The 18506-nt window shown below is 58.1% G+C and overlaps 1 protein-coding gene across 1 annotated transcript; it reads left to right on the top strand.

Annotated features, from left to right (window-relative positions):
- The first annotated feature begins 5674 nt into the window (after positions 1-5674).
- RHOD (ras homolog family member D) lies at positions 5675-15153 on the top strand. The gene is made up of 5 exons (XM_043452348.1): positions 5675-5989; positions 10551-10638; positions 11491-11600; positions 13915-14049; positions 14553-15153. Exons 1-5 carry the CDS (start codon positions 5858-5860, stop codon positions 14718-14720), a joined length of 633 nt encoding a protein of 210 aa, XP_043308283.1. The 5' UTR covers positions 5675-5857; the 3' UTR covers positions 14721-15153.
- The last annotated feature ends 3353 nt before the right edge of the window (positions 15154-18506 follow it).

Consider the following 18506-nt stretch of genomic DNA (forward strand, 5'->3'; position numbering starts at 1 on the left):
GGGCAGGAGTGGAAAAACCTTGGTCAACTTATCAGCCTTGCTAGAGCAAACTCAGGGAGAATGGGGAGAAGGGAACCGGGGGAGAGGCTTGGAGGGGAGATAGGCCATGTGCGTTCAGTGAGAGCTGGTGCCTGGCCTGCAACCCTGCAGACTTAAGAGGCAGGTACTGTTGTGGGCCTCTTTTTTTTTTTTTTGCAAATGTGGAAACTGAAACTCAGAGAGGTTAGGTAACTAGCCCAAGGTCACACAGCCAGAGCATCTCAGAGCTGGGGTTTGAGCTCAAGCTCTGTGGCTCTTGAGCTTATGACTCAACTAACTAGACCACACTGCCTCCTTCCCCAGCTTCTCGAGGGCGGGTCTGAGGGGCAGCAGAGATGCCCCTCCGGATCCCAGGTTGCTCTGGTTTTCCCCTCTCCTGTCCTGGAAGATCACAGCAAGCATGGGAGAAGGAGAATCTGGGCCAGGGGGCAGAAGGGGAGCACGGGGGAGGGTTCCCAGGAGGCCTGCCCACCTCAGGGCCCAAGTGAAGAGCTTCTGTAGAATTCCTGCCCCCCGCTCCCCCACACCCAGTAGACAGTGGTAACCAGTGAATCAGGCTCTGCAGGAGCCCAGAAAGAGAGGAATCAGGGAAGACTTCCTGGAGGAGACAGCAGAGTGGGACGGACTGAGCACGTGGTGGAGGGAGAGAGCTCAAGGCAGGGAAACCACCTGCACAGGTGTCTGGGAAGCCAGACAGCTAGCTGGGGCTGGAAAGGCCAGGTGGGGCTGAGCTGGGGAGGCTTCACGTCCAGGGTGAGTCTGACCGTCCTTGACCTGCTGGCAGTGAGGTCCTGGGTGGGAGCGGGGCAGAGGGAGGGAGACCGGAGGAGGATGGCACTCTAAGCGGCTTTGGGAAGTCGTGAGGAGCAGCCCCGCTGCTTTTAGGTTTTAGGGTCATTCAGCAGGGCCCAAACCACGGTCTCCCACCTCTTCCCGCCCCTTCCTCCCCTTCCATCCCACTTTCCCCTGCTCCTCCAGCCCCAGGCCTCAAGGGTCCCAGGCCCCTCTGTCTGGGAGCCCTCAGGAACAGGCCGAGCCCCACCCAAGAGGCCGGGTGTGGGGGTCGCCGTCCTGACAGCGGCAGTGGGGGGCCAGGCCTGCAGTGGGAGGGGCGGGAGGAGCCGCAGCAGCAGCCACGGGTGACAGCAGCTCAGACTCTCCCTTCCTCTCTCCCGCCTTGTCGCCTACGCCTGCAGACCCCTTAGGGACAGACCAAAAAGCCAGATGGACACTCGGGCTGGGCCACAGGCCTGCCTCACTCTCCACCCCGCCCCACCCCACTATCAACCTTCCCGTCCCAGCCAGAGGGGTCAGTAAAAGCAAAGCAGGGACGAGAGGCCTCGCCTCCAGCCCTGAGCTCCAGTTAAATGGCGACCAGAATTGCGTGGGTCTGGGGAGGCCAGACAGAAGGAAACGGGACAAGAAGCCTTTCTGGGTTCCACGTGCCACAGACTGAGTCTGCTGCTTGCTTGTTTGTGAGACAGATTCCTTCCTCTCAAGAGCCTCAATTTCCCCATCTGAAGAATGGGCATATTGATCAAGAAGGTCTCTGAAGGCACCCGCACCCCCACGTACCAGTTGTGGGATCTTGAGCAAATTATCTGTCCCCTGTGGGCCTCAGTCTGCTCATTCGTCAAAGGAGGATAGGAATTAAACACACTCCATAGGATAGAAAATCGCTCAGGCATGTCCAACTCTTTGCGACCCCATGGACTATACTATACAGTCCATGGAATTCTCCAGGCCAGAATACTGGAGTGGGTAGCCTTTCCCTTCTCCAGGGGATCTTCCCAACCCAGGGATCGAATCCAGGTCTCCTGCATTGCAGGAGGATTCTTTACCAGCTGAGCCACATAGGAAGCTCTTAGGATAGAATGAAATGCCACATGTCAAGCGTCTGGCACACAGTGGGTGCTCAGGAAATGTGAAGCCAAGGCTTTGGGTGGAGGGGTTCTGGAGCTCTGGGAACTGGTGTTTGGGATGAAAAGGAGTGGAGGCGGGGGACATTGGGAGGTTTGAAGAGCAAAGTGTCTGTGTCCCCTGCCAAGACATCCCAAAGGGCAGGACGCAGGACCAGGCCTCTGAAGTTCCACCCCCTCTGGCACCCACTCCAGGTGCCTCCATCCCCCTCCATGAACGCCCCACAGCGCAAGCCAGGAACACCGAACAGAGGCCGCAGCCCTGCGTAATGACGGTGCAGGGAGCAGAGTGGCCACACGGGGGCAGCAGAGACTTGGCCCGGACAGCAGGGAGTTCCGGCCTCACGGAGGATGGGGGCGGACCGTCAAAAATGGGGCAGATGGGCCAGGGCCGGGGGAGGGGGGCTTGGAGCAGATGGGGGCCGGAGGGTAGTCACCTGTCTGCTGACCCCGCGCTCAGGTCACATTCTGAATTCATTCAGCCAAGCAACTGTTGGTCCTTTCTTTATTTCTTCAGTTTGTTTATTCTTTTGAGCCACCCCATCTTCCTTTGTTTCTCTCTCCCTCACTCCTTCACCTGCCTTCCTTTTCCGTTTGTCCAGCCAGTCAACTGGACATAACATCCTGAGCCACGGCTAAGCTCCAGTCTGGGGCAGGACTCCCATCTAGGGGACAGAGGTGGGTGGGCCTCGGTCCCTGCCATTGGGGCGCTCAAGGCTCGGCAGGGGGCTGGGAGAGCCTGCCTGGCTATTGCATTTGAAGGAAGGACTTCCGCCTCAGGCCAAGGACCTGGGGTCTGCAGGTCAGTGACCCGCTGAGCGGGGTACTGGAGGACTCTGGGCCTGGGACTCCTGGGGTCTCAAAGGGCTGAGTCACCCACAAGCTGGTGGTGAACAGCAGCCACAGAAAACCATAAAACAGCGAACAGTACCCTGGTCAGGCCGACTGTGACCCGGGCCACCTCTTCATCCAAAACAAACCTCAACAAAACAGCACCATCCTGGGCCCGGCATTGTCTGAGATTTGGGGAAATTCCCTGGCAGCGGGGCAGATTCTCTGGCCAGTGACTAAATCTCCGTCTGGCAGAAGCAGGAGCATAGAGTGAGAGTGAGGCTGGGTTTAACATCAGGGGATGTGGGTTGAAATCCTGGCTCAGGATTATGCTAGCCTGACACAAGCCACTGCCTTTCTCTGAGCCTCAGTTCCCAGATCTGTAGAATGGGGGAATCCGATTCCTCACTCTGCCCAGCTCACAGTCTGAGCACCAGAGGAAATAACGCATATGAGGTGTGATGTTGGGAGAGAGAAAGCTCAGCTCTGCAGTCAGAACCGGCTTCCAATTCGAGCTCTGCCTCGTGCTGGCTATGGACCTTAGACAAGAGCTTAAACCTCTCTGGGCCTCAAGTGCCCCATCTGTAAAATGGGGCTAACACTCCCCAGCTGCTAGGGGGCAGAAGAGCCTCCACACGGCTGGCAGTCCATTGATGGGCGCTGTTACTATTAGGAAATGTTCAGTGAAACTCTAAAGCATGACACACATCAAGAGTGTCATTAGAGTGATTATCCCCGTAGCAACCAAGGCCAAACACCTCTGCCTGACTCTCAGCTCCCTCCACCCCTAGTCTTGCCCCACCTGCCTCCCAGCCTTGCCACCCAATGCCTGATGACAGCAGTCCTCAGGGAAGCCTAGGGGATGACGAGGCCGACAGCTGATTGTTGGGGGTGGGGTTCCTCCCCACCACTCCTTGGGGCGGGGAGCCCTGATCAGTGGCTACACACCCAGTCCGGTGCCAGGTCACTGCCCAGCCCTTTGGCAGTTTCGGGGAGGAAGGGGATGTCTTGGGGTGCTCCCTCCATCCAGGTGAGGCTTCATTCGGCCTACTGACCACGGCCCTGGGTGAGCCTGGAACAGGAGTCAGCCCCTTGCCTCTGCCGCTCAGCAGAGGGGCGGTGACTCTTGCCCGAGCTGCCTCTTTGGGCCACTGTGAGGTTTAAGGGGGCTGAGAGTGGTTTTTCACCTCTTGGCTTGGAACTGTGTGAGGAATGATGTCATGACCTGTGTGGGGGAAGGTGAAAAACCCCAAGACTCCTGCCCTGTTTCTCTGAGCTTCAGTGAAAACAGTCCATGATCTGGGGAGGTCCTTGTGCTCATTTTAGAAATACATATTTCAATTCTGGCTGCTAACAGGAGAAGGAGGCCTTCCCAGATGTCGCTAGTGGTAAAGAATCTACCTGCCGATCCAGAAGACGACACAGGTTGGATTTCTGGGTCAGAAGGATCCCCCGGAGGAGGAAAATGGCAACCCACTCCAGTATGCTTGACTGAAAAATTCCATGGACAGAGGAGCCTGGCGGGCCACAGTCCACGGGTTCACAAAGAGTTGGACACAACTGAGTGACTAAGCAGACACAACTGGAGTAGGAGGTCAGGTGACAGTGAGTTTCCAGTTCAATTCTGTATTAATTCCTGGTGCCCAAAGTGCTCCACTATCCAGGCCCCATTTAACCCTCAAATTCACCCCCAGGACCAGCTCCCTAATCCAACCTCACCCATCACCATAGGGGAAGACAGCACCCCTCTCCACTGCGAACCACCCCCCAACACACACACCTCTGTACCTTATACACGCTGTTCCCTCCATTTGGAACCCTCTTCTCTTCCCCCATCTAACTGTGTTTCACTTTTTCCTCCAGACTCTGGCCCCTCTCTCTAACCACCCCCAGCCTGAGTGCGGGGCCCTTCTTCCTGACTCCCGTCCACTGCCTGTGCCAGCCATCGCTGGAGCTCTCATCACACTGATACGTCCCGCTTATCTCCCATTCTAGGCTATGAGGGACTTTTTTTTGTTGTTTTTAATTTATTTATTTGTCTGCATCAGGTCCTAGTTGCAGCATGCAGGGTCTTTCGTTGTGGCTCGAGGGGCTTAGTCACCCCACACGTGGGATCTTAAGTTCCCCACCCAGGGATTGAACTCACATCCCTAGCATTGGAAGGCGGATTCTCAATCACTGAACCACCAGCGAAGTCCCTGTGAGAGACTTGAACTTCTACAGTTCAGAGTCCCCAGGCCCTTGAGCACAATTGGTCATCAGTGTTGGTTACATAACAAGAGTCACACATGACATCACCGACCAGGTATCAGACCCTGCTCTGAGCACTTTACAGATGGAAGGTTCCATCGCTTTCCCCAGGCCATGTCCTAGGCAGAGGGGAGATCCACTGCTAATGAGAAGTCTTGGTACTGGCTGCGGGAGGGGAGGTCCAGCTGGCTGCCCCGGTCACCCCCTTCCCACCTGCCCTGGAACACCTGCAGGAGGGCTGTGGGGTGTTCTGTCTCCAGCGAGATGGTGGGGAGGGGATGCATATTTATTCATTCACTCATTCATTCATCCACCAAAAGTCACCAGTTCCTGCTCCGTGCCCTGCAGAGACCAGGCACTAAGGACCCCGTCCCTGCCCCCCACCAAGTTGGTGGGCCAGCAGGGCTGACCCCCCCCCCGCCCCCCGCCCCGCTCGGCAACAAGTGGGCCAGAAGCCTCGTCTGTCCCCGTCCACCCGGTCACTGTCCAACTACGAGCCTTCTCTGCATCAGACCGGGGTGCGCTCCTGAGGGACCTAGGCCAGATCTGGGTCCTCCACTTCCTGCAGCCTGAGGGCCCCACAGAGCAGGGGTTCAAGAAGAGTTTGTCTCGGGCCTCCTGGGTCCTGGGCCGTGGGCCGTGGGACGGGAGGGGCAGGGCCGCGGAATGCGCCCGGCCGGCCCCTCACCTGGGCCGCCCGCCGCCCGCACTTCCTCCCGCCGCCCCGCCCCTTCCACATTCCTGCCCCGCCGGCCCCGCGGCCGCCGCTCCGCTCGCCCCGGCCCTGCCTCCCTCCCTCCGTCCCTCCGCGCCCCGCGATGAAGGCTGCCCAGGCCCCGGGCGAGGAGGCGCCGGGCGGCGCGCGGTCGGTCAAAGTGGTCCTCGTGGGCGACGGCGGCTGCGGGAAGACGTCGCTGCTGATGGTCTTCGCGGAGGGGGCCTTCCCCGAGGTGAGTGTGGCCCCCGGGCGCCTCCTGCCCCCCGAGGAGGGAGGGACGGGCACCCGTCCTGCCTCCCGGCAGAGCCTGGGGTCCAAGGCAGCTCTCACCGTGCCCCCGGGAGTGAAGGACTCAGTGGCATCGTCTGTAAAGTGCCAAGAACGGCACCTACCCGGGGGAGGTGTCTGGGGACGGACTTGGGCGTCCTGGGGACGTTGCGGGTCCTAAGAGAGCCCTCGGTGGCACCGCTTGGCTAAGAGGATCTGACCACTCTCGGGGGAGCTAGATCGCCTGGCTTCAAATCCTGGCTTTGGGACTTACAGCTGGGCGCCCTCCGGCAGGCCCCTTACTCTCTCTGTGCCTGCAAAATAGGAATAGCAATGGTGCCCAGCTCGCAGGGTCGCAGCGATGAGTGAGTTCACACAGGTCAGGGGCTGAGCTGCAGCAGGAAGGACCCACTGAAAAGTGGCAAGCGTTCTTCTTGGGAGACATCGCGTCTGCACCCAGCTCTTGCCCCTACGATGGCTGTCCCGTGGGCTCAGCCTTAGAGGGTGAGAACACAGCAACCTCGTCAGACAGCTGGGTTGGCATCTCGGTCTCCCCCAGCTGGGGCCCACCGTGCCTTGCTCAGCCTCTGTGAGCCTCCGATCCCTCATGCGACCTCCCTGGGTGGAGACACCCGAGGGTGGTGGTGAGGTAGCATTAAGGCAAGGCTAAGACACGGCCCCGGGTGGTACCTGGCATGTCGATGCCTGGGCACGTGGACTGTCTTTCCCTCCCCAGCATGCCCACCGCCTGTCTAGGCGGACTTGCCGGCCCCAGGGCAGGGTGAGACCCACCCAGTGTGCACCCCCTCAGCCCAGTTCCCCTGGAGTCCGTGGGTCCCCTTGCAGCAGCACCGCCCCCTCCCCTAGATCCCTGCACCCTCGACCCGCAGTGGCGGTGGGAGTTGGATGGGGGAGGCTGGCGAGGCCCGGCCTGCTAACGGAGTCAGCCTTTCTTTCCACTGTGGCAGCATCAAGCCAACTCTTGCTTTGTGGTTTTGGGAGCTGACGTCATGTCCTTTGGCCAGTCACATTTTTTTTTTTTTAGTTGGGGGGAGGGATGTGTTTCCGGGCCCCCAGATGCTCCTTGTGAGAACCCAAACCCAGCAATTATGGCAGCGTTGCGGGGAGCTCCACGGAGAATCTGGGCGACCTGAGGCCTGGGAAAGGGGCCTGGGAGAGGGGCCTGGATGGGGGCAGGGGGTGGGAGTACCTCATCGCCACAGTCCTGGGCTCTGAGACATCCTCAAGGGTGAGACCCATCCCAACTGCAGAGGCTGCAGTGTGGAAATAGGCATTCCCAGTTGATGTGAACGAAGTGTGTGTTAGGGAAAGGGAGCACATGATTGTCACCAGGGGGCTGCCCTGCCACCGGTCCTCCCGTTTGGGGACCCTCATTCCCAGGGACCCGTCTGCCTCCAGGCACAAGAGAGATGCTTCATTTAAAGAAGCACAAGGTCTGAGAGCGGAAAAGGCCTTCAGTTTAAAGCTGGAAAGACAGCGGCAGGAGAGGAGTCTGGCCTCGGGGCACAGGGCCCGCCTATGAGAGCCCCGGCCTGGAACCCAGGTCTTCCTGGCCGTGACCAGGACATCCTCCGCAGCCCCCCAGAGCTTTGCGTGACCAGCCTCCTCCTGTCCTGGCCCTGGACGCCTCCTCCTGACAGCCCTCCAAGCCCAGGGAGCCAGCAGCTAGGAGACTTGGGGTCCCGTATGCCAGGCCTCCTGCCTGCGGGGAAGAGCAGGCTGGGATCTGGAGGGCCTTAGGGGTCTGGAGGGCCTCAGTGAGCCTTGTCTGGCTGTGGTCCGACCTCACGTTCAGGGCTAGAGAGTAGAGAGAAAGCTCCCGAGGCAGGGGGATTCCTGCTTGGGCACCGGCCCCTGACACTTGGGGCAACAACCGCAACCACAGGACCAGAAGCCTCGAGGCCCCACAGTAGAGGTCAGGGTGGAACGGGGCCGGGCACATCAGCTGACCTTCCAGGGCCAGCCGAGTTCTTCCTGGCCCCCAGCTGGGACTCCCATGGGTGTGCTTCCCCGGAGAAACTCCTGGGTCTCCTCTCTGGAGCTGCGTCTCCTCTGCTGTAATGGTCCATCTGTCTGTCTGTGAGTGCTGTGAGGTCAGACCCAAGCCTGAGTCATCTGCCCTGGTCTAGCTGGGCCCAGCCCTGTCTTTCTGCAGGAGGACAGATAAGATTAGGTCCTTATAGGTCCTGCAGGCAGAGAGTAACCCTGCCTGGGGGGTTCAAAGAACAAGACAGAAGGTGTCGATGGAGTCTGCAGGATGACATTCCAGAGGGGAGAACCCAGTCCCACTCCATGAACGGGGCTTTCCTGCTCAGCTCTGGTGCCAGGGGCTAGAGTGGGTGACCTCAGGAGAGACAGGTGAGGAGGGTCTAGCCTGGCCCCTGGAGCCTGAGAGACCTGGCCCCATCCTCAGCCATCTGTCTAGTGTGTTACTGTGGGCCGGTCACTTCCCCTCTCTGGGCCTCAGCGTCTTCAACAGGAAAATGGGGTGAGGGGAACTGCCCTGCTGGTCCAGTGGTTAGACCCCTACGCTGTCACTGTGGGAGACGCAGGTTCAATCCCTGGTCAGGGAACTAAGATCCCACATGGCGAGTGAGGCCAAAAAAGAGAAAATGGAGATAGTACCGACTTTCCAAGTTTACCAGGATCAGAGATGGTGCCCATAAAGAGCCTCGCAGAGCAGATCCCTCGAAAATGTGGGTGACGGTGTTATCTCCACGGACACTTGCAGAGTCCTGAAGTGTGTCTCCCGAGAACTTCATGGCAGGTTGCCCTGCACCTCAGATCAGGAGGGGTCCTGCCACAGGGGGCAGCCAGGCTGGGAGCTCAACAGATGTCAGCACCTCCTCGGTGACAGGCTAGGAGGTGGGGGTGGGGAAGGGGCACCTCCTGGAGGGATGGATGCTGCCCCTGGCACCCAGCTTCTTAAGCAGTGGGCGTTTGACCTTGCCTGCCAGCCAGCCTTCACTATCACACACAGATACTCGCCTCCTTTAACCAGCGGGGGCGCTGGCCCAAGGTCACACAGTGAGTGCCGGAGCCCGTCCTAAGCCAAGCGTATCTCATTCCAAAGCCCGTGCTCCTTGGACTTCCCCGGTGGTCCAGTGGTTAAGACTCTGCTCTTCCATTGCAGGAGGTGTGGGTTCGATCCCTGGTTGGGGAACCAAGAGCCTACGTGCTGTGTGGCTCATAGCCACCATGTCACACTGCCCCCCACCAGGCCCGAGGGGAGGGGGCGAGGAGGGGGCCTGGGAAGGAGGGGGCAGCCCGAGTCTGTGAGTGGAGGAAGTGCCAGCGACTAGAGTCCAGGGAGGCCGACCCCGGGGCCATCCTTGCCTTCTCCGTCCCGCCTGGTTGCCTGCTCTGTGGCCCACCTTTCTCCCCACACTCCCCACCGCTGCTTCCCAAGTGCCCTTGAAGGACATCGCTGACCCTCTGCTAAGGGACTGCCCCTCCCAGCGGCCAGGCCTGACTCAGAGGGCCAGCGGGCAGGCAGCCTCCAAGTCCTCCTGAGTCACGGGCAGGTGGGGGCCCCAGCTGGCATGGGAAGAGGCGAAAACAGGGTCCCCTGGGCTATGGCCCCACTGCCCAGCCCTGAGCAAGGGGGCAAGACGTGGGTACCCAAAAGGCAGGGGGTCCAGCGTGCCGCTTGGTGCAAAGGGCTTGTGGTGTGAAAACCTCCCCCCCTGTTGCTCGGCCCCCCTCTGTACAAGCTCCCCCTCTTAGTTCCTGCGCTTCTGTAAAAGCCCCTCCTGCTCCTACTCATCCGGCCTTTGTAGAGAGGGGGCGAGCTCAGCCTTAGCGGGCCTGGGGTGGAGGGGCCCCTGGCCGGGTGACCTCCCCCTGGGGCCAGGAAGGGCAGGTAAGAGAGATAGAAACAGGAGCAGCCTGGTTGGATTATGAGAGGTTGAGAGGCAAAAGAGGGGACCCCCCCCCATCCCTGACCAAAAGCTAGGAGCTCCCCAGGGTAGGCAATGAGTCTTTATTACTTGCTCCTGAATGTCCAGAATCAGACCCGGAGAAGGTGCTCGTGAATGAATGAATGAGTGAGTGAGTAAATGAACAAACATAGGTTAATGTCATTCTAGGAGGCGGAGACAGCAGGAAGGAAGGCTCGGAAATGGGACAGTCTGGACGAGGACAAAGATAAAAATAGCAGTCCTGGCACCTGTAGAATGTTAGTCTGTACCAGGCCCTGGGCTCGGGGCACCATGTGAAGCTCCACATTGAATCCTTGCAGCAACCCGCTGTGGTGGGTCCTCTGGGAGACCCACGCTACAGTCTCAGAGGGGCCCAGGGAGGTTCGGTGCCTTGGGGGGGTGCACAGCTGCAAAGTGGCCTCTCTGGGTCTGAACCCCACCAGCCAGCTCCCTCCCAGAAACCACCCGCTCTGCCGACTGCCAAAGGGGCTGTGCCGCGGGCATTCCTGGGCTCTGGCCTGGTTGCCCGGACCACTGCCCTTCAGAAGCTGCCCTCTTAACCACCCCTGACTCCTTCTTCCTCAGAGCTACACCCCCACAGTGTTTGAGCGGCTCGCCGTGAATCTGCAGGTGAAGGGCAAACCCATCCACCTCCAAATCTGGGACACGGCAGGTGGGTGCAGGGCTGGGGGAGGGGCAGGGTGGGACGAGGGGCCCCACCCCCTTCCTTCTGAACCAGGGAGGCCGAGCAGTCTCCAGGGGACGGGTGTCGGCCTGAACCCTCCTCTCTGTAGCTCCCCTGACCCAGGGCAGCCCACTGGGTCCTGGAGACGAGGTGGAACTCTTGGCTCTCGAGAGGCGGACTGTTTCTGGCCTCCTGAGCGTTCCACCCTGGCTTTAGCTCCTATAAGATTGTTCGACCTTGACTTCTGACCTCCAGCTTCCTGACCTTGCCCACAAGAAGGTTCAAAGTCAACTACATCAGAACTCAAAGCTAGGAGACTTCCCTGGCAGGCCAGCAGTTACAACTCTGTCTTCTACTGCAGGAGGCCTGGGTTCAATCCCTGGTCAGGGAACTAAGATCCCACAGATCAAAAAAAAAAAAGAATTCAAAGCTAAACTCAGGGAATCCAACAGCCCCCTTACCTTGTTGGGCTGTGACATCTTGGCCCAGGTCCCGCCTGCCTCTTTCTCCTCATCCCCCAGCTCCCCCAAGCCCAGGGCAAAGCAGGTTTCTGAGTGGGGGCCTCAGAAACCCCCTACTCCTGCCAGGACAGGGCTCTCTCAGCAAGTGGTCTCACCCAGGCTGGGGCTGGCACATCCCATAGGCCGGCCAGGGGGACATAGCCCCAAGGGGATCATTCACGGGCTGGACTCTGAGGCACAGAACTATGCCCTGGTCTAGTTCACCCGCTCAGCTCACACCCTCCCCCCTGGTCTTGGTTGGGGTGACTTCTCTGATGTTGGGGACGTACTGACAGTGGGCAGGAGATCTGGAGGGAGTGACCGCCCCCCACTCTACCAGGGCAAGTGGACTATGACCGCCTGCGGCCCCTGTTCTACCCTGATGCCAGCGTCCTGCTCCTCTGCTTTGACGTCACCAGTCCACACAGCTTCGACAACATCTCTAACCGGGTAGGTGGCACCGGGGTGGAGGTAGGGATGGACAGGGAGGCATAACCCCGTAGCCCGTAGCCAGGCCACTCTGCTCCGCCCCTGCCCTGGACCCAACCAACTCTCAGAACCTCTCAGGGCCTGGATGATGTGTGGTCCAGTGTGTTTGGCATAACTGTGGGGAAATGGAGGCCCAGAGCGGCTTACCCAAGGTCCCACAGGGATCTGGTGGCAGGGTCTGGACGAGACCTCTGACTCCCAGTCCAGTACTTCCTGCCTGCCCACACCGCAGACTCAGAATGCTGAGGCCTTTCTACCATGACCCTGCCTCTCCCCAGTCCGGGCCTGTCTGAGGTCACAGGAACTGTCAGCTTCCCGTAGCGTGACCGCTGGCTCCCAGTGGCCGCCCAGGACATCCCCTGATCACAGCAGAGGTCCCCAAGGCTGCTCACAGGTGTTGGGGACGTGGCCTCTGGAGTTCCTCTGCTCCGGCCAGCAGCTCCCGCTGCCAGGGCCTCCAGGCGTATGTGAAGGGCGTCTCCAGGGCCCATCAGAACACAACCAGTGACAGCCGTAGTAACAATAACCACAGCGTTGATGGCAGCATTTACTGAGGACTTAATAAGGGCCAGGTACAGTTCTGGGCACTGACATATTTACTCAGCTAACCTAGAAATGTTATGGAGGAACTTCCCTGGTGGTCTAGTGATTAACACGCTGCACTTCTAGTGCAGAGGGTGCAGGTTGGATCCCTGGTCAGGGAACTTAGCTCCCGCATGCCCCACAGTATAACCAAAAAGTAAAAAAAAAACAAAAACAAACAATTTATGGAGCAGATACTATCGTCCCCAGATTGGGGTCCTTGCTCTAAGATATACATCTACTAAAGTGGTAACCCTGGGACTTGAACTCGTCTGCTCCACGCAGTCATTTGGAAGGTACCTCTATGTGCCAGGACTGTTCTAGGCACCAAGGACCAAGCTGGGACCAGGGTACCAGCAGAGGGGGTGGTGAGAGGTGAGTGGGTACCGAATCTGGAAGGTAGAACCGAACCACCAGGGTTTACAGATGGATTGGACGTGGGTGGGAGAGAGACATTTCGCTCAGAGCACCTGGAAGGTAGACTTGCCATTTCCCAAGATGAGCAGGAGCAAGCTGAGGGCAGGGAGGTGGGCCGTGGAGGCCCCTTGGACATCCCGGTGTTCCTAAGAGGGGGCAGGGCTGGGCAGATCCATTTAGGAGCTGCTGGTGGGGAAGAGCTGTGGACTGGGGGTGGGGGGCAGAGGGGAGCTGTCACCTGGAGACCTGAGGACAACCAGGAGTGTGGGGCCCTGGGGCACCGTGCCGACCAGCTTTCAGAGGATGGAGTGATCGCTGATGCCAGGGCTTAGCTAGGACGAGGTGTGATGAGATGCCCTGTTGGACTTAGCAAAGTGGAGTCAGAGAGAAGACCCTTGTCAAGGGCAGTTTTGTGGATGGGAGGGTCCCTGGGACCCCATACAGACCCCATATGTCTCCAGAAGCCAGACAGTTTGATGCCAGTTTTCCCTGAAACTGAGCCGGCGTGCGCTGCTGGTTCCGGGCTCCCAGGTTATAGTCCAGACTGAAATAACCCAGCCATGAGGCCTCGCATTCCAGAGAGCAGCTGGCAGGACAGGAGTGCCCCCTCTGACAGGCCAACAGCTGCTGCAAGCATTTCGTGAGCGGCTTTAGTTTTAGAGCCTATTTCTTTATAAATTTTGCCACATTGGGGAGATGGTCCTGGGACCCCTTACCTTGCAGAGCAGGTGGGGACAGGGCTCTGGGCATTAACCTCTGGATTCAAATTCTAACAGTTCTGGTCTTGTGACCAAGCCCAAGTTATAGAGCCTCTCTGCGCCTCAGTAAGTGTGTCTGTGCAATGGGACTGATGATAGAGCTTGCCTCACGGAGACTCGGGGGTTCATGTGTTCATTATGTGTAAAGTCTTAGCCTGGCCCAGAGTCCCTTCTCTTCTTAGGTACTTAGCCAGTGAGTTGTTCCCTTGCTCAGTTGCTCGGTCATGTCTGACTCTTTGCAGCCCCATGGACTGTAGCCCGCCAGGGTCCTCTGTCCATGGAATTTTCCAGGCAAGAATACTGGAGTGGGTTGCCATTTCCTTCTTCAGGGGATCTTCCCTGACCCAGGGATTGAACCCCTGTCTCCTGCATCGGCACTGCATTACCCCTAGCGCCAAGAGTGCTCCCTAAGCTGGCTGTGCTAAAAGTACCATCATCAGAGTCTACCTGGAGGTCAGGACAGCGGCCCGCTCCCCTGATCACTCACACAAGCGCCCTCACCACCCCTCTCCCCACAGTGGTACCCAGAGGTGAATCACTTCTGCAAGGAGGTGCCCATCGTCGTCGTGGGCTGCAAGACTGACCTGCGCAAGGACAAGTCGCTGGTGAAGAAGCTTCGGAAAAACGGGTTGGAACCTGTGACCTACCACAGGGTAGGAGACGCAGCCCAGGGTGGGGGGCAGGAGAGGGCACCCCTGGGCTGATGCCACTTCGGCCCAGCCTCTCAGCACACACAGGATGTGGAGCAAGGGTGGGGGTTGTTTTGGAAGCAGCCATGGTCAAGAACTGCCAGGCTTGGAAGTTTCCAGTGTGGATGGAGAGTGAGTGGAGTGCACATTAGATGGTCCTGCCCCCCCACTTCACAGCCGGGGGTTCCTCCTAGCTCTTTAGTCTGCAGGCCCCTCTCTGTGGCACGCCTGGGTCAGGCCGGGAAGTTAATTAGTTGGTACCTGGAGAGGCAGAGACCCAGCCAAGAACTGAGGCAGTAAACGATGAAGCCATCAGGGTGCTTGGTCAGGCCTGGGGGCCGGAGTTGTGGGTACCCGAGGGGAGCGCGCCTTGGACGGCCAAGGGGCCTGGTTGGGGGCGGGTGTGGCTGAACGGGAGGCCCCCAGCGGTGGCCAGCTGACAGCAGCCCTGTTGCGCTCCCTCCTAGGGCCAGGAGATGGCGCGGGCCGTGGGCGCCGTGGCCTACCTCGAGTGCTCGGCTCTGCTCCAGGAGAACGTCCACGCCGTCTTCCAGGAGGCGGCCGAGGTGGCCCTCAGCAGCCGCGGTCGCAACTTCTGGAGGCGGATCACCCGGAGCTTTTGTGTGGTGACCTGAGGGCCTGGGCCCCTCCGCGCCCCACCGCCCCAGCAGCACAGGAAGGAGCTGGTTGCTGACCTTCTGCCCAGCTGGCTGGGCTGGACCCAGTCCCGAGGCTGTGACCACCGAACTGTACCTCAAACAGATGGGCACCCCCGAGGCCAGCCCCTCGACTCGGGGGCTGGGATCCTGGATTGCAGTGAAACCCCTCTGAGGCCTGAGGAAGGGGGTCCCGGGCTCACCAGTCCTATGGAGGGCTGGTCCTGGAGACCCCTGGCTCACTCCCGTCTCCCTGCCCTGGACCACACGTCCTGGAGCGGCCTGCGTGCCCTGGCGCCACCTTGTGGCTCTTCTCAGGGCTGGGCCTTCGGGACCCTCCAGCTGGACCGCTCACCCCGCCCCACCCCCCTGCCCCCTGCCCATCCCAGTGGTAAACACTTTTAAGATGACATCACTTGTCCGTTGCGTCATGCCTCTTGTTTTGAAATGCCTTTACACACGTGTTCCATGTGGGGGATAAAAGCGCACCCTGTGTAGGCACTGGGTCCAGTATAACTACCTGGATCCAAACCAGGCTATCACTTTTGGACCTTGGGCAAGTTACTTGGGCCTCTTGCCTGTGAAAGAGGCTGGTGCCTGGCACACACAGGGTGCTCACAAAAGGCTCACAAGTATCACTTTTATTTATGATAAATACAATAGATAATATTCACGGGTGTAATGTACACAGTATATTACACGGGTATAATTGCACAGTCTATAATATTGTACAGTCAGAGTTCTCCAGAGAAACAGAACCAATAGGATGTATATTCAGAAGGTGATTTTAAGGAATCGGCTTAAAAACACAATTTTGAGGACTGGCAAGTCCAAAACCTGTAGGACAGGTTGGAGGTCGATGTTGCTGTCCTGAGTCTGAATTCTGAAGGGCAGCAGGCTGGAAATTTCAGGCAGCATTTCTATGTTGTTGACCTGAGGCAGAATTCCTTCTTCCTTGGGAAACCTCAGTCTCTTCTCTTAAGACCTTCCACTGATTGCATGAGGTCCACGCACACCGAACCAGCCACTCACACCCACCCCCTCAGTTTCTTTAGAAACAGCTCCAGGGGTGGGACTGCTTCCTCCAGGTGAGGGCTCCTAGCTCAGGTTACAGAGCTGAGCTGAGACAGAGGAAGTGATATTAGGGACCTGCTCAGAAAACCCCACCTGGATTACAGGCTCCACTCCAGGGTCTTAATATAAGCTGCTCAGGGGTGGGAAACAACTGTTCCTGGCCTAGATTTCTAGCCTAGCTGCTCCTCCCCCAAGCACACCCCATGCCCAGAATATTCTTTCTCTTCTCCCCTTCCTGCCTTCCCCAACCCAGTGAGCTAAGCCCAGCTCACACATCTCTAATTTCCCGAAATGTGAGTCCCTGGAACCCTTGATAGTTATTCTGCTAAGAAGCTAGTCACATTGACTTCTTGCACCAGACCTGGGCGTCCCTGAAGAAGGCGGTCTGTCTTCCTCGTCCCTTTGTTGGGGATGTGGCTTGGCCCCTTGGCATTGCAGACAGGCAGAGTGCTCCGTCTCTGGAGTCAGTTGCAGATCTGGGTTTGAATCCTAGTCCCGTCATTTTCCAGAGCCAGGTGATTTTATGAGCGTGACACTCCTCCAGCCTTAACAATTCCATCTGGCAACCAGAGATCATCCTGCCCACCCTAGAGGGTTGCTGTGAGGGTGAAGTGGCAAAATGCTTGTCAGGTGCCTAGCACAGTGCCAGGAATAAAGGAGGAATGCGGGGAACATGGACTGGATCACATGGACTAGAGCAGGGCTGCCCAGTACGTTCTTTACGGGAGGGCAAGATGCTGAACAAGATGTCTGGATCAGGCTCCCTCCCTGGGTTAACCAGAGGCTCATCATCTATGCCTTCAACAGCCTGGTGCCCAGGGAGCTCTATGAGGTCCCCAACGCCATGAGAAGAACTACGGGTGGAACAGGGCACAGTTTGTGCTCTTAAAGCCAAGTCTGTGTGCAGTGCCACAGAGGACGGGATCTTAATTCCAGCATGCGGGGGTGGTTGGGAAGCTACTGAGAGAGAAGGCAGTTCCATGGAAGAGAGACTGCCCAGTGAGCATGAGGGCAATGAGTGCCTCGTGGTCCCCTGAGAGTCCATCAGATGCTGTGTGAAGTTTTACACAGCAAACAAGAGACTGAGGACAAGGAGACTGCGAGTATTAACAAGAAGGTGATGGACGGATGGGTTTGGTCCTGGAGAGTCAACCTTCTCACCTGATAAATAGGAAGAATAAATTCTGCCTTGTTGGGAGTCCTTGGTGGCCCAGTGGATAAGACTCAGCGCTCGCAATGCAGGGGGCCTGGGTTCAATCTCTGGTCAGGAAAATAGACCCCTCATGCCACAACTAAGACCCAGTGTAGAGATTCACTCTGAGCAACAACAAACACCCAGCACAGTCAAAAATTAATAAGTTTTTTAAAATGTTTTAAATAATCAATGTTGGGACTTCCCTGGCAGTCCAGTGGGCTCAGCGCTTTCACTGCTGTGGTCCCAGGTATGACCCCTTGTCAGGGAATGAAGATCTCGCATGTTGCTCGGTGCACCCAGAAAAAAAAAAATTTAAATGTCCACTTGATGAGGTTAACAGGGCTCAGTTGTTGGGTCAAATGCCAGTTGAGAGGCTGTGAAGGTATTTATTCAATATGATTACTTTTCAATTAGTAGATTTTGAGTAAAATAGATTACTTTGCATAACCTGTGTGGGCCTCATCCAATCAGTGGAAGGCCTTCAAACACTGAGGTTTCCTGAAGAAAAGGGTCACATGGCCAGAAGAGGACTGAAGTTCAGCTCAGACCATTGCTGCGCTTCGCCCAGGACACGGGCTGGGAGGCCAAGGTCTGGGGAGAACTGCTTTCCGTAGGCAGAGCGGAAGCAGAATGGGGTCAGGGAGGTGGGAGGGCCACAGGTGTACCGTGGCAGGGAAGGGGCTCCTGGGGCCACACCACACAGAGTGGGGAGCGGGCACGTGCCTGGTCTGATGGGGCTGCTGGGGAGGAGGGTCCCTGCGGGGAGGAGTTCAGTCCGGAGCTCACGCACCCACTTCTCTGCAGCCAGGCCCCAGCCCCCTACCCTGGGCTGCGCTTCTTTCTGTTCTTGGAGAGCTCGTCACTGTTTGACACGATTGGGTCTCTCACTGAATTGCCAGCTCCTTGAGAGCACAGGCTGGATTTGTTGGGATCCTCTGTGCCTCCAAAGGGCTTTCCTGGTGACTCAGATGGTACAGAATCTACCTGCAATGCAGGAGACCTGGGCTCAATCCCTGGGTCGGGAAGATCCCCTGGAGGAGGGCATGGCAACCCACTCCAGTATTCTTGCCTGGAGAACACCATGGACAGAGGAGCCTGGCGGGCTACAGTCCATGGCGTCACAAAGAGGCGGACACGACTGAACGACTAAGCACAGCACAGTGCCTCCAACAACGCCCCCAGGAGACTTCCTGGTGGTCCGGTGGTTAAGAATCCACCTTCCAGGGCAGGGGACGTGGGTTCCATCCCTGGTCAGTGAACTAAGATCCCACATGTTTGTGTGTGTGTTAAGTCGCTTCAGTTGTGTCCGAATCGCTTCGACCCCATGGACTGTAAGCCCACCAGGCTCCCCTGCCCATGGGGATTCTCCAGGCACAAATATTGGAGTAGGTTGCCATGCCCTCCTCCAGGGGATCTTCCCCACCCAAGGATCGAACCTACGTCTCTTGTCTCCTCCCTTGGCAGGAAGGTTCTTTACCACTCGCACCACCTGGGAC

Source organism: Cervus canadensis, chromosome 29 (assembly GCF_019320065.1).
Source record: "Cervus canadensis isolate Bull #8, Minnesota chromosome 29, ASM1932006v1, whole genome shotgun sequence".
NCBI classification, from domain to species: Eukaryota; Metazoa; Chordata; class Mammalia; order Artiodactyla; family Cervidae; genus Cervus; species Cervus canadensis.